General features: G+C 41.8%; 1 protein-coding gene across 4 annotated transcripts in view; it reads right to left on the bottom strand.

Moving 5' to 3' along the window:
• Klhl24 (kelch like family member 24) overlaps positions 1 to 13755 on the bottom strand; it is a 30329-nt gene that overhangs the window by 8784 nt on the left and 7790 nt on the right. For 3 of the 4 annotated variants that reach the window (XM_075968999.1, XM_075969010.1, XM_075969020.1), the window contains exons 3-5: positions 11016 to 11996; positions 2364 to 2548; positions 1011 to 1129 (exon numbers count right to left, since the gene is read on the bottom strand). In XM_075968999.1, coding sequence (XP_075825114.1) covers positions 1011 to 1129; positions 2364 to 2548; positions 11016 to 11935 — 1224 coding nt within the window. In that variant the 5' untranslated portion in view covers positions 11936 to 11996. The remainder of the gene's footprint in view (positions 1 to 1010; positions 1130 to 2363; positions 2549 to 11015; positions 11997 to 13755) is intronic. The other variant, XM_075969029.1, reaches the window with a different exon arrangement.

The following is a 13755-nucleotide window of genomic DNA, read 5'->3' on the forward strand; positions in this document are numbered from 1 at the left end:
GCAGGTGAATTTCTGTGAGTTCCAGGACTGCCAGGGCTACACAATGAGACTCTGTCTTGAAAACACAAACAAACAAAAAAGTCCCAAACCACTACTTCACAGATCAGATTAGATAATGGTAGTTGATAATTTCTTTTGACACAGTGTTACTGTGTAGCCCAGAGTGGCCTTGCACTTGTGACATTCCTGCCTTGGCCCCCAAAGCCAGGATCACAGGTGGAGCATCTTGCTTGGCATTCAGTTGAATCTATTTTAATACATTTGTTAGCTGTCGTCTATAAAAGATTTCCTATAAAACATGTTGGTGAGGGGACTGAGGAAATGGCTCAGCAAGTCAGAGGGCTTGCTGTGTAAGCATAAGGATCTGAGTTCAAATCCCCAATACCCACATAAAAAAACAAAGCAATGTCCTATAATTGCAGTGCTGTGGGAATAAGGCTTGCTGGCTAGTACCCTGCCTCAAAGGAATAAGGTAAAGTTATAGAACAAGACATCTGACATCCTCCCCTGGCCTTCATGTGTCACATATGTGTCCAACTGAAAAGTAAAGCGCAGACACACACACACACACACACACACACACACACACACACACGTTGGAGAGTTTATCTTAGTTTTATCCCCTCTTGCACAAACAAAGAAGGCTAAATAATACCACTTAAGATAAACATTTTTCTGCTTGATTGCCAAAGTCAGTAAAAGGGGAAAAGCTATGTGGACTAGACACTGCCTGGTTCTGTATCTTATATAATGCCGTTCTAGTTCTTCTTAAGCACTTGGATTCCAATGTGTGAGAAATGTGCTGTACTGCGACAAATTTCAAATTGGAGGAACAAAATATCTATTCAAAAAGCATAGTGTCATATTGTTTATGTCTTTAGTTTATCTTGGTTAGGAATGGAAGGAAATACCGTTTGAAGCCAAAATACCCAGAGGGAAATGCAAGATACAGCTGTGGCATTTCTTTTGGACATATACCAACAGTAGTATTAAAAAGCCGTTTCTCTTACTTTACCAAGAAGGACAGCCATTTTGTGGCGCCATCTGCCTTTATTTAGAGAAGCAACTCTGATCCAGATATTTAGCTGTGAGTTATAAATCCAGACATCACGGCTGTTGATTCTTCCACCTTCAAATACAAAACAGTGCACATTCGGCAACGTCACTCGATATGACCAAGAGACCTGTCACTAGCACATAGGTAAACAAAACAGAACTTCCTCATTCAATCTGAGAAGTTCAGAACTAGCTCAACAAATAAAGGAGGCAAGAGTTTAAACTCCACCAGCTGCTTTCATGAGAAACAAGGGCCATAAGCTCCACAAGAATAAAATACAGATGGTGAGTTTTACAAATCAGAGGTCAGATAATTACAAATAGCAGGATTATTCTAAAGACTTTTCAAAAACCATACAAAAAAATCAGGTGAATGCTGGAGTGTCATACATTAGGTAGTAAAATAATCTGCAAGGCTAATTAAGTTATTTGTCAATCAACAGACTTCAAAGAATAGATAGACACCAGATATATGTTTTGAAAATCTATCATTTTGTCTGACTTTTAGGACTACATCATGTATAGTAATATGTTCAACTTAAGAATTTTACAGAAAAATTCCAATTAATAAAACTTAGGGGAAGAATTTCAGAAAATAGGCAAATTAAACATGCTTAATTATATAAATACTTTTGACTTTATAGTTTATAATGATTTTAAAAAAAACACCACAAAGAGGTAAAGTTAAACCATAACAAGGCTGGAGAGGTGGCTCCATGGTCAGAGCAGCTGCCATTCTTCCAGAGGACCCGAGTGTTCCCAGCACCCCATGGAGCTTACAACCGCCTGTAACTTCAGCTCCAGACCCGATGACCTCTTTTGGCCTCTGCAGGCACGTCTATGCTCTCCCACACACATGCACGTACACACATTCACTTATGTACACACACACAGTTAAAACACATATACTCTAAGCGTATGTAAAAGCATTAAAATATCATGACCAAAAGCATTTTCTGGTAGATCTTTTGTAAATCATTCTAGTTTTATAAAAGGTCTTTTCAGTTTTGTATAAACTAATTTGCCTGAAACATCCATTTCACACTCAAAAAGGTATTATTACTTTTTAAAAACAGTCAATCCGGGGGCTGGAGAGATGGCTCACTGGTTAAGAACACTGGCTGCTCTTTCACAGGTCCTGAGTTCAATTCTCAGCAATCACATGGTGGCTCACAACCATCTATAATAAGATCTGGCGCCCTCTTCTGGCATAAAAGCATACATGCAGATGGCGCACTCAAACATAATTTGATTAAAAAGAACCAGCCAACCCATATCCAAATCAAACACAGCTACTGCTTATTTACCTGAAACAAGAATATCATTCCTTAGTGCACAGACAGCATACTCTGATTTGGTAAATTCTGGAAGCTTGGCCAAGGACTTCCATTCTCCTGTTACTGGATCATAGCACTCAGTGTATGGAAGATTAAATCCTCCAACTCGTTCACAGCCTCCGACCACAACTATCACCTCTGAATAGCCAGTAGACCTAAAATAATTATTGTTAAGAATACAAAAATAATTGTAATACATTAAAATATATTCAAGATAGTTCAAAGACCTAACAACAAACAAAACACCATGACAGGCAGCTAAGTTTATTCTTACAGATGTGCCAAACAGTACAGGCTGGCAATTATTTACTTTGAGAACATTTGTTAGTGACATTATTACTGCACAGAAAGTATCTACAAGGAATTTTTTCAAAAAAACATTTTTTTGGTTAGAATGTTTTCCTGCATGTGTGTGTGCATATGTGGTACATATGGAGGTCAGAAGACTGCGCTGGTATTGGATACCCTGAAACTAGAGTTAGGGATGGCTGTGAACTACCATGTGGGTGCAGGAACCAAACCCGGGTCCTTTGAGAGAACATCGTGTGCTCTCAGCCAATGAGCCATCTCTCCAGCCTCTCTGCCATTAAACTTTTTATTTTTTAAAAAACAGTCTCAATATATTGCCCAGGCTAGCTTAAAGGACACAATCCTCCTGTATCAGCTCCTGACAGTACAAGTGAGTAATGTAAGTGATTATAGTCACCAAACCTAACAACAAGCCTGGTTTGTTTTGTCGCTTTGGAGACAGATTCTCACTATGTAGCTCTGGTTGGCTGGGTGGGAACTTACTATGTAGGCCAGGCTGGCCTGGAACAGATCTGCCAGTTGCTCCTTCCTGGGTGCTGAGATTGAAGGCAAGGGCCACCACACTGACATTACGGGTTTTGACTTCTGAACCTTTTGTTTTGTTACAGTACTAGGGTCTGAAACCAGGTCATTGGGATTCCAAGGCAAGAACTCTATCACTTTTCATTGTTGCTAATTCTAAAATAAATCTGTAGTGTATGTATCTAAAGAGCATTTCTTCAGAATATGTTATTTTATGTGCAAGGTCTTCAAGTCATCCAGCTAGGAAGAAGCGAGTAAAAGAAGAAATTATAATCACAGGAGTGAATACTTGCTGCATCCATACAAGTTATTGTCTTAGCAATAATGACTTGAACATTGCTAGTTCTTTGGCAAGAACATATGTTGGGGTGAGTTTCTCAAGCTACTAGCTCTACCAACTTCCTGTAATGACCTAACAACACACTGAGCAGGTGGCCTTACACACTAACCTGTAGCTGGGTGGTGGTGACGCACGCCTTTAATCCCAGCACTCACCTTTAATCCCAGCACTCAGGAGGCAGAGGCAGGCAGATCTCTGTGAGTTCGAGGCCAGCCTGGTCTACAAGAGCTAGTTCCAGGGAAGGCTCCAAAGCTACATGGAAACCCTGTCTCAAAAAAAAAAAACAAACACAACAACAACAACAACAAAAAAACAACAAAAAACCCCAAACCAAAACCCCCCTAAAAGCAACAATAACAAAAACAAACAAACAACCCCCCCCACTGGTTCTTCTCCTTTCTCTTCTCTTTTTGTATGGTACTGGTTTTGAACCCAGGCCCCTGTGCATGCTGGAAAAGCATTTGGCCACTCACCCTTATCCTTTATTAGTGTTTTTGACACAGGGTCTCACTATTGTTGCTTAGGCTAGCCTTGAGGCCATGGTTTGTGACTCTGGTCTCAGCCACAGACTGGAAGTTTCTCACAGCTAACATTAGGTCTGCCCCTGAAGACAATCTGACCTACTTATTTTCTAAATTTGGCAAGGACACAGTTCTGAGTCTGCGCCAGGGCCTTCTGCCGGGAACTGCACCAGACCAGGCAGGTGGCTTTTATAAGGAAACAGATGCAGTAACTGAGACTCAAAATGTTTACTTTTTTAAAAGCAGCAATTATTTAAAAATTTATCATCAGGAACTAATAGTAGATATGCTTAAATACTGAGCCACAATGATGTTCATATTACTTAAAAGTTAAAAAGTTGAGGCAGACCATGGCAGCGCACACCTTTAGTCCCAGTATTCAGGAGGCAGAGGCAGGCAGATAAGATTTAAAAAAAAGAAGAAGAAGAAAGCAAAATGCTTTATTCAATAGTGTATATTATCCCTGGGCGATAAGAATATACCAGATTTTTTTTCTTTTTCTAAGTTTTCTCCAACTGGTATAAAGTACTTCATCCACTTCCTACCGTAGCCCAGCTTAAGAAAAACAAAAGAAAAGTATCACATCTGATAGGAGGCACATCTGCTCACAGATAACTATTAGAGAAACCAGAACTGTTAGACACAGACTGTTCTCTTCAATGAAAGGGATGAGCATGCCTGTTTTCTACCTAGAAGGTTGGAGTGAATGTTGTTTATAACATGGTGTCTTTTACTATTCTGTAGAGCCAGGTTTCATCAGAATCTTCTAGACTCCTGAGCATGGTTTCTCTGTCAATAGAACACATTGTTCTTTGGGGGTGATGGGTGGTGTTGGTGTTCAAGACAGGGTTTCTTTATGTAGCCCTGGCTGTCCTGGAACTTGCTCTGTAGACCAGGCTGGCCTCAGACTCACAGAGGTCTACCTGCCTCTGCCTCTCAAGTGCTGAGATTAAAGGCGTGCATCACCACCACTGGGCTAATATAACCCATTCTTATAAAAGAGATTCCATGTATTTTGCAAAAGAGTTTACTATTATGCTTATTACAAACCCTTCCTCCCTAGACCCTTATCCTGAGCACTGTGAGTCACCAGAACCCATTCTTGGAAAGTGTTCACAAGTACTGTCCAAAGGAGTGATGTAGTCATGCCTTAAGCTTTGTTGTGATAACTCATATGGTTAACTTTTTTCCCCAAAGTTGCACTGTCAAAAGTAAACTGCTTAGGGTCAGAACTCCTTGGCTAACTAAGCCCTTCTTGTCTCCTCCACTTGTTTCTCTGCTGGCAGCAGAGCTCGAAGGGACCCACACAGTATTTTGCTATTAATAGCCACCACTACTTGTGTGATCAGCCTAACATGGGGTGAGGTTTTCTTTCAGTTAACACCTTTCTGCTTGGAGATTCTACTCCCATGCGGCACTGTATTGTTGACCCATGTCCTAGAGTTGTCTGGCTGAAGTACAGGTTTATTCTGAGTGACTGGGCCAATGATATATAAATGCAAATCCTTGAATTGTTTTTAATCTAAGTCTCTATTGTTCTATTTTATCAATAAAGACTCGGGAGCCGGATGCTGAAGTGAAAACCTGCTAGCTCAGAGAGGCAGAGAAAGAACCCAGCTGCTTCCTCCTTCACCAGCTCAGAAAGAGCTTTCTCCTATGCCACCTCAAACAAAAACTCCCCCAACCACGTCCTTCCCTTCTCCTTCCTGTGCGTCCCTCTCTCCATTATCCTAACTTCCCACTCTCTGTCATTTATTTTCCTGTCAACCGGCTGCTTGCTCCGCCTCTTTACCAATTGATGATTTACTTAATCCTGTTTACAATATTCAAGCAAAAACTTCTTGGATTAAAAGTGAGTGCTAGGGCTGAGCCACACTACAGCTAGAAGCAGGTTCCTCCAGTAAACAATGAAATCTCAGGGTTCACAGTGGGATGAAGGTCAGGTAGACAGAAGCTCACATGAGTATTTTATGTAAAGAGCCTAGTTTCAAAGGAGCTAAACATGTCATAATGGTGAACCACGCGTCCAGCCACAGGGAGAATAAGATGCATTGGAACAGGCATGTAGAGCACCAAGGTCAAGAGGTGGTTTTGCTGCCTACTTCCGTGGTCACGGCAAGCTGGTGCCACAGCTGTACTGCCTCTAAAATGAACAGACTTATTAAATAATCATTAAATCTCTCCCCCCCCCCTCACACACACACACACTTTTTTGGTAGAGTCTCATATAGCCCAGTTTAGCCTTGTACTTGCTATGTAGCTGAAGACAACCTTGAACTCTTCATCTTCCTGCCTCCACTTCTCAAGTACTGAGAAAACAGGTGTGCACTGTTAAGCTGCCCCAGCTCCAGCAAATAAATGCCCCCCAACACACACGCGCGCACACACACACACGTGCACACACACACATGCATACACATACGCACACACATACGCACACAGAGGAAAGAGCAGGCAGGAAGAAGAGACCATAGACTGCCCAGCAATAAAATCCTATTTCTTAAGAAAAAAATTATATTCACGACTTCCTTGTTCTTGGGAACTTAAGCTATGTCCTCATTATAATAATTATGTTCCCATACTAATTATCAGTTAAGAGGGATCAGAGGTTGGGTATGGTGGCACACATCTTTAATCCCAGTAATTATGAACCGAGGCAGAGGTGGGTGGATCTTTGAGAGTTCAAGAATAATCTGTGCTACATAATGAGACCTTGTCTCATTAACAAAGGTGTGTGTGGGTGTGTGTGGGGGGGTAGAGAATATTAGGAGAAATGTTGTGATTTTTCTCTACAAAAATACACGAGATGGAGAGAGGTCTCAATCTTAAGATCACTGGCTGTTCTTCCAGGGGATCTGAGTTTGGTTCCAGCACCCATATGTCAGCTCACAACCAACCATCTGTGACTCTAGTTCTAAGGGATCCAATGCTCTCTTCTGATCTCTGCAGGCACCAGGCATACACATGTGCACTTACATGCATGCAGGCAAAACATTTATATACATTATAAAAATAATTAAAAATAAGGAGCTAGAAAGAAGGCTGACTCAGCAGCTAAGAGCACTAGCTGCTTGTTGAGATGACCTGGGTTCGATTCCCAGTATCCACATGGAGCTCGCTCCAGTCCCAGGGGGTTCTGATGCCTTCATTTGTCCTCTGAGGGCACTGTATCCAGACACACATGCAAGCAAACCACCCATGTGCAAAAACTAAAAATAAATCAGCACACATAGTAGCCGATTTGTTTTAGTTGGTCCTCCCACCTTCCTCCCCCAGCATCCCCTTCACTGTCACGTCCTCTACTGCTCTTCCCAACCCCCTTACTTAAAACCTCCTGTTCTCCTCCCACAGTTCCCTCTTTAGTTTCATGACCCATACCTGTACTTACTTTCACTAAAATGAACACATACAAATATCAGAGTCAGGATTCAAGAATATAGTTAACTCCTGAGCCTAACTTCAAAATAATGAACTTGCAAATTCTATGCCTATTGCTCACCCTGCCCCCCAATGTAAGCAATCGGCCACATATGGCCACCACATCAGCAAACACTGTCCAGTTCACTGTTATCCGTGCTGCTACTTGGGAACCTCATTTTGTAGCGGCCTAGAATACCAAACCAAAGAATCGGCATCTGCCAGAGGAAATTCCAGGTAATCACTGTAATAGGGACAATCTGAATGGGAGGTCTATGCAAACCTCAGACCCAAACTCTCAAACAGTTAGTAGTTTAAAAGTCTGGTATTCACAGGGCTGGGTGTGAAGGTGCACCCCTTTAGTCCTGGCACTCAGGAGACAAAGGCAGATCCCTGTGAGTTCAAGGCTACCTTGGTCTACAGAGTGAGTTCTAGGACAACAACCTAAAAAAAAAAAAAAAAAGCAGAAAGAAAAGAAAAAAACAAAGAAAAATACAGCAATCAGGAATTGGTCTAGGAGGCTGGTGAGATGGGTCAGTGGGTGAAGCACTTGCCATATACAGACTGACAACCTCAGTTTGAACCTTGGAACTCCCATAAATGTGGAGAGAAAGAATTAACTCACGCAACTCTTCTCTGATCTCCACTAGTCAATGTTCCCCCATAGAATACACACACACACACACACACACACACACACACACACAAACTTTAAAAAGAAATCAAAATGAAGTGCAATGGAGGTCTCAATTAGCCTGCAAAAAAAGAAAAAAAGGAGGCCAGGTATATGATATGCCAGGACCACCAGAGGGAAGTCACTTTTCTCCAGGACCACCAACCAGATTTACAGACGGAGACAAAGGTGTGGCAGAGGCCGCCACAGTCCGGGTGAAAGCTTTGAAGCAGCACTTAGCATACAAGGATGGCACATGTTTACTAGATGAAGCCTGGATTGTTCAAGGTGATGGCTAGATGATTCTTCACAGAGTTCCAAGGGTTTCCCCATGCACACCACAATCCTGGCGCAGGACAGCAGAAACTGGAGAAGCAGGAGTTCAAGGCCAGATCTGCCTTTATAGCAAGTTCAAAGCCATAGAGGCTACATGAGACTATGTCTCAGGAAACAAAAACAAGAAAAAAAAGTATTTCAAGGCTGTCAACAAGGCTCAGAGAATAAGGGTGCCTGCCACAGAGCTTGATGACCCGAGTTTGACCCCTGGGACCTGCATGGCAGAAGGAAAGAAGTTACTCCATAGGTTATTTTCTGACCTCCACACATGCCATGGCGTGCATGGCATATGTACATAAAAGAAAAAAAAATCAGCAGCAAAGAAAAATTCAAGAATTTTAAGCCCAAACTTGTGTAATCCCCCCTCCCCGTTTTCCCTTTTTGTCTCACACAGGTCTTTTTTGCTATGTACGCCTGCCTAGCTGGCCTGGTACTCATTTATATAGCTCAGGATAGTCTCAAACTCCTCCTGCCTCAACCACCTGAGAACAGATTACACATCTGCATCCTTATGTAGGTGTTAATATGTTTTCCATACTAATATTAAACTTGCCTCCTGGAGGGGCTAGAGAAGTGGCTCAGAGATAGAATACTTGCCTAGCAGTCACAGGCCTGGGTTCAACCCCCATAATGCAGCAATGCAAAAAAAACCCCAAAAACCAACCAAACAAAAAACCTTTTACCTTGGAAACAAGTTTTGCATTTGCACTGACTACTTAGGAAAGAAAGGAAACTAAAAGACACACAAATCAAGTAATAGGGGAGCGGGAGAGATGGTTCAGAGGTTAAGAGCATTCCAAAGGTCCTGAGTTCAATTCCCAGCAACCACATGGTGGCTCACAACCATCTATAATGGGGTCTGGTGCCTTCTTCTGGCCTGCAGGCATACACACAGACAGAATATTGTATACATAATAAATAAATAAGTATTTTTTAAAAAATCAAGTAATAAATGTGTATATAAATTAATTATATAAATTATGTCAGACACAAAGGAATAGGGTGATAATTATTCAACAATTTAAAAGAAGTATGAATGAACAAGTTAGAAAATACAGGCTAAAGATTCAGGGTTAGAGCTGACAGCAGGCAGTTCAGGGTAATGAAAATCATGGCCTGGATGAGATCAAGTCACCTAGAAATCATGTGCGGCAGACACAACAATGCACACTAAACAGGTAACACTACAGATCAGACACAGGAATCAGACACTGTCAACCCTGGAAAAGAACATGCCAAATAGGAAGCTCAGGAGGTCAACGATATCCCAGAAGCCAATGGAGTTTCGAGGTAGATATGGCAGTTAATGTCAGATCTTAAGTCTGAGGGTGTGGCTCAGTGGGAGAGTACTACAAGGCCATGGACTCTGTCCCTAGCACCAGAATCAGCACGACATTCTAAAGAGACGCCAAGCTGGCTTCAGACTGAAAGGACACTAACAAACAAAACAAAGTCACCGCTGACTTCATCAGAGGAGTTTAGGTCGTGACTGGACAGAAGCTGAGGTCGGAGGAGGGGACTGGAGTTAAGCAGTGGAGAATGGAGAAGTCTGGAGTTCCCCAGAGAGATCAAAATCCATACAAAAGAATATGGAATGTTCAGACAGTTCCTAGTAACTAATGAAACAATACAGAACAGGCACAACAGGCTGGAAGGACCAGGGGTTGGTAGCAGACTGGTAAACAAGGGATCATCTTTAATTTCAGGGAATGCTTATGCAAGAAAAAGCACCTGTTACTGCATCAAAACAGCCTCAAATATAACAGAATTCTACTTTAGCTCTACACACTGGTTTTCAAATGGGTTGATGCTGCAACCTGACACACACTTTTCACTGTAAGAAACGGGCCCATTCCCTTAAAAGTCAGATGGAAAACAGGGTCAGGGAGATGGCTCGGCGGGTAAGAGCACTTGTTCTGAGGGCAGGAAGACTTAGAAGTCTATAGGTATCTATAAGAATAACATATATAATACTAATAGTCATGTTTCACTGCAAACATAAGCTTACTAAATATTCTTTAATGTGGAAGTAATTTTCAAATTTAGACATAGCATATGGGGTATATGCCAGTAATCCTAGCACATGGAGGCAGAAGCAGGAGGATCAGGAGTTCCATGTCAGCCTACACAGAGTTTAAGTCCAGCCTGGGGTCCATAATGTATGCTCTCAAAAACACCAGAAAAAAATCATTGAAAATTGAGACTGACATTAAATACAGATCTGAAACATAGGTTTTATGCACATATTTGAAGATGACCCTAACTCTTGATCCACCTGTCTCTGTGCGTTGATTAGAGAGGTAGGTGCTACCACACCCAGTTTATGTAGGTAAGTACCCTACAAACTAAGCTGCATCTTCAAGAATCCAAACAGACCTTCGACTGCTAGGATCCATATAAATTATACTTTTACATGAGTACACTGAGATTGAGTTCAGGAGTTTAAAACAGATTATTTAAGACCAAAACTTCTGTTAGCTCTTATCTGTGGCACATCTCCTCACCTGCGTGGCCTAGTCCTTGGGGACATCATTTCATTGCCAAGTATGTGGTACCGTCTTGCTTCATGCAGCAACTGGTAACACTCAGGGGAATTCTGGATCAACTGGTCCACCTCAACTGTCTGAACAAAGTAGTTGGGATGCAAGAGAGGGAGTCTGACGTGCGTCAGGAGCTCATGCAATAGCGGCCTTCGCAGATCAACAGCTCGGTAGACCCAGCGCATGACGGCCTCAAAAACCATCTCCTCCTTCCCAATAACAAGTTCATCGCTACAAATATAATCAATAAGTTCATCTTTATCAAGCTCAAGAAATTCTTCATGCTGGGACACATCCTCAAAAGTCTGTAACGCAAAGGTCTTGCATTTTGTGAAGAGTGTTTTGAGCGAGTGGGTGTCGGCGAAGCGCTGGATTCCTAGGCAATTGCAAGGATCAAGCTGTTCCTCTAAGAACTTAGCACACGCATCACGGAGAACACTAATCTGAAAGAGGCTGGAGGTCTCGAAGAGGTACTGAACATTCTCCGTTGTGATCTTCACCTTTCCAGTATACACATACTGCAAAAAACATTCCATAGCTTCAGCTAAAATGCCGTTGATCTCCACCAGCATTTCTCGGCTCTCCCTGTGGTCGTTACAGAACATGGCTCTAAAGTAGCTGCTACAGGCCGAGAGGACAGCTCGATGGCAAGGAAACTCCTTTCCTTCCACACAGATGATAACATCTGTGAACAAGCGGCTGTCTCGGAACTCATTAAATATCTGGAGTATGTTCTCAGCGTGGGATGATCCTGAGGAGAAGTCAAAATACTCGTGACCTGTCAGAGATTTGGGGTCCATTTCAAAAACTTTACGCTTAGTTGCTGGGGAATCACGCACCCCAAGATCCTCTCTGTTTAGTCTGCGTCCCAATATTAGTACCATTGTTACATCAGGTGACTATATAACGGCTGAGAAATGGCTGCTAGGGATCTTCTTTATGTGGCTAAAGAAAAATAAAAATAGGCAATTTCATTTTTATGTAAATATAACAAAATCACATGATTAATATGTTCTACAACATATACCAGTTTATTTTACTAAACACTGATAAGAAATTTGCACTTGCAAGATTAGAACCCGAGTGTTATCTGCAGTATCCTAGAGTCCTCAGCTCAAAGGGTTCTATGTATCCTCCAGGCGATGTTTCCACCGACTCCTGCATGGCAGAGGTAAGAAAGCATGCACAACTGGACTAAGCATCTTTTAGCTGTCATTTTGTTTCTCTGAAACAAAGTCTCCCCAATGTAGTCTAACATGGTCTAGAACTCCTCCTGCCTCAGCCTCCTGCACACACCACAAGGCATGGCCTACAGCCAGAACCCTAATATAAAGTTATTATCTTTTTTTGTTTGGACAGTTATTATCTTAATATAGCAGTGCTAATACTTATCTCCTTTAAAATATATAAATTGTATAGCTCAGTGGTGGTGGCGCATGCCTTTAACCCCAGCACTCGGGAGGCACAAGTCATTTTCTGACATCTCTATGGATTCTGTGGCACACGTGTGCCCTCCAGCCTAACGGATGAACGGATGTGAAAATAAAGAGCAGCACTAAGTAACCGGCACATCTAACATTTGAAAACAGCACTACCTACTAATAATGGAAATCTGGAGGCAAGTGTATTAGTTAGGTTTGCTACTGCTCTGACAAACACCACAACCAACAGCAAACTGAGGAGGAAAGGGTTCATTTCATCTTGAGGCAGGAACTGAAGCAGAGGACACAGAGTGCTGCTTACTGGACTGTGTCCTATGTCTTGCTAAGCTGCTCTCTTACACTACTCAGGACCACCTGTCCCAGAGGTGCTATGCCACCATATGGCCTGGGCCCACCCATATCAACCATCAAAAATTATCCTACAGAAAAAACTGTCCTATAGACTTGCCTACAAGCAATCCTATGGAAGCATTTTCTCAAGAGGTTCCTCTTCCCAAATAATTCCAGCTGTGTCAAGCTGACAAAGAAAAAAATCAAACTAAGTAGCACGAAAACAGAAGCAATCAACAAACACCTCCTATTTTCTAACCTTAGGCGCACTCATAATGTAATCTGTCTCTTTTACAGACTACCTGTTAATACATCCAGTCTTTAAAGCACTATGTTGATGCATGACAATATATGGCAGCATAGACAAGATGCCAAATTATAGTTCTCCTCTAATTTATGTTAAATTTTTAGCACTTAAGATTGCAAAATAATAAAAGAACATAATATTCTTTGATTTCCTCTAAGAATGCAGAGGGTGGGGAGGGATCAGGAATAGCCAGGCATGACGGTGTATGCCTGTGAACAGCACTTGTATGGTAGAGGCAGAAGGATCACAAGTTCAAAGTCATCCTCAGCTAAACAGCACTCTAGGCCAGCCTGGGAAACATGAGATCCTGTCTCAAAACCAGCACACAAAGACAGAAATAGTTATGATATGGAAAAGAATTCATATTTGAATTGTTACTATTCTGGATTCAAATGATCGAATTACTAAAAGCCAATTTCTCTAATTAAGAACTTATTCTTTGTAACAGCTCACCCAGTTCATCATCATCATTATCGTCATCATCATCATCACTACTGTATTTTAGGCTCAAAAAAATTCACATAAACCACTGGTACTTTGATCAGAAATTTAATTGCTAGTGCTGCTGACAATAAAAACCCTTTGAAGCTGGGCATGGTAATGTATGCCTACAATCTCAGCACTC

The sequence above is a fragment of the Microtus pennsylvanicus genome, chromosome 1 (assembly GCF_037038515.1).
Source record: "Microtus pennsylvanicus isolate mMicPen1 chromosome 1, mMicPen1.hap1, whole genome shotgun sequence".
NCBI classification, from domain to species: domain Eukaryota; kingdom Metazoa; phylum Chordata; class Mammalia; order Rodentia; family Cricetidae; genus Microtus; species Microtus pennsylvanicus.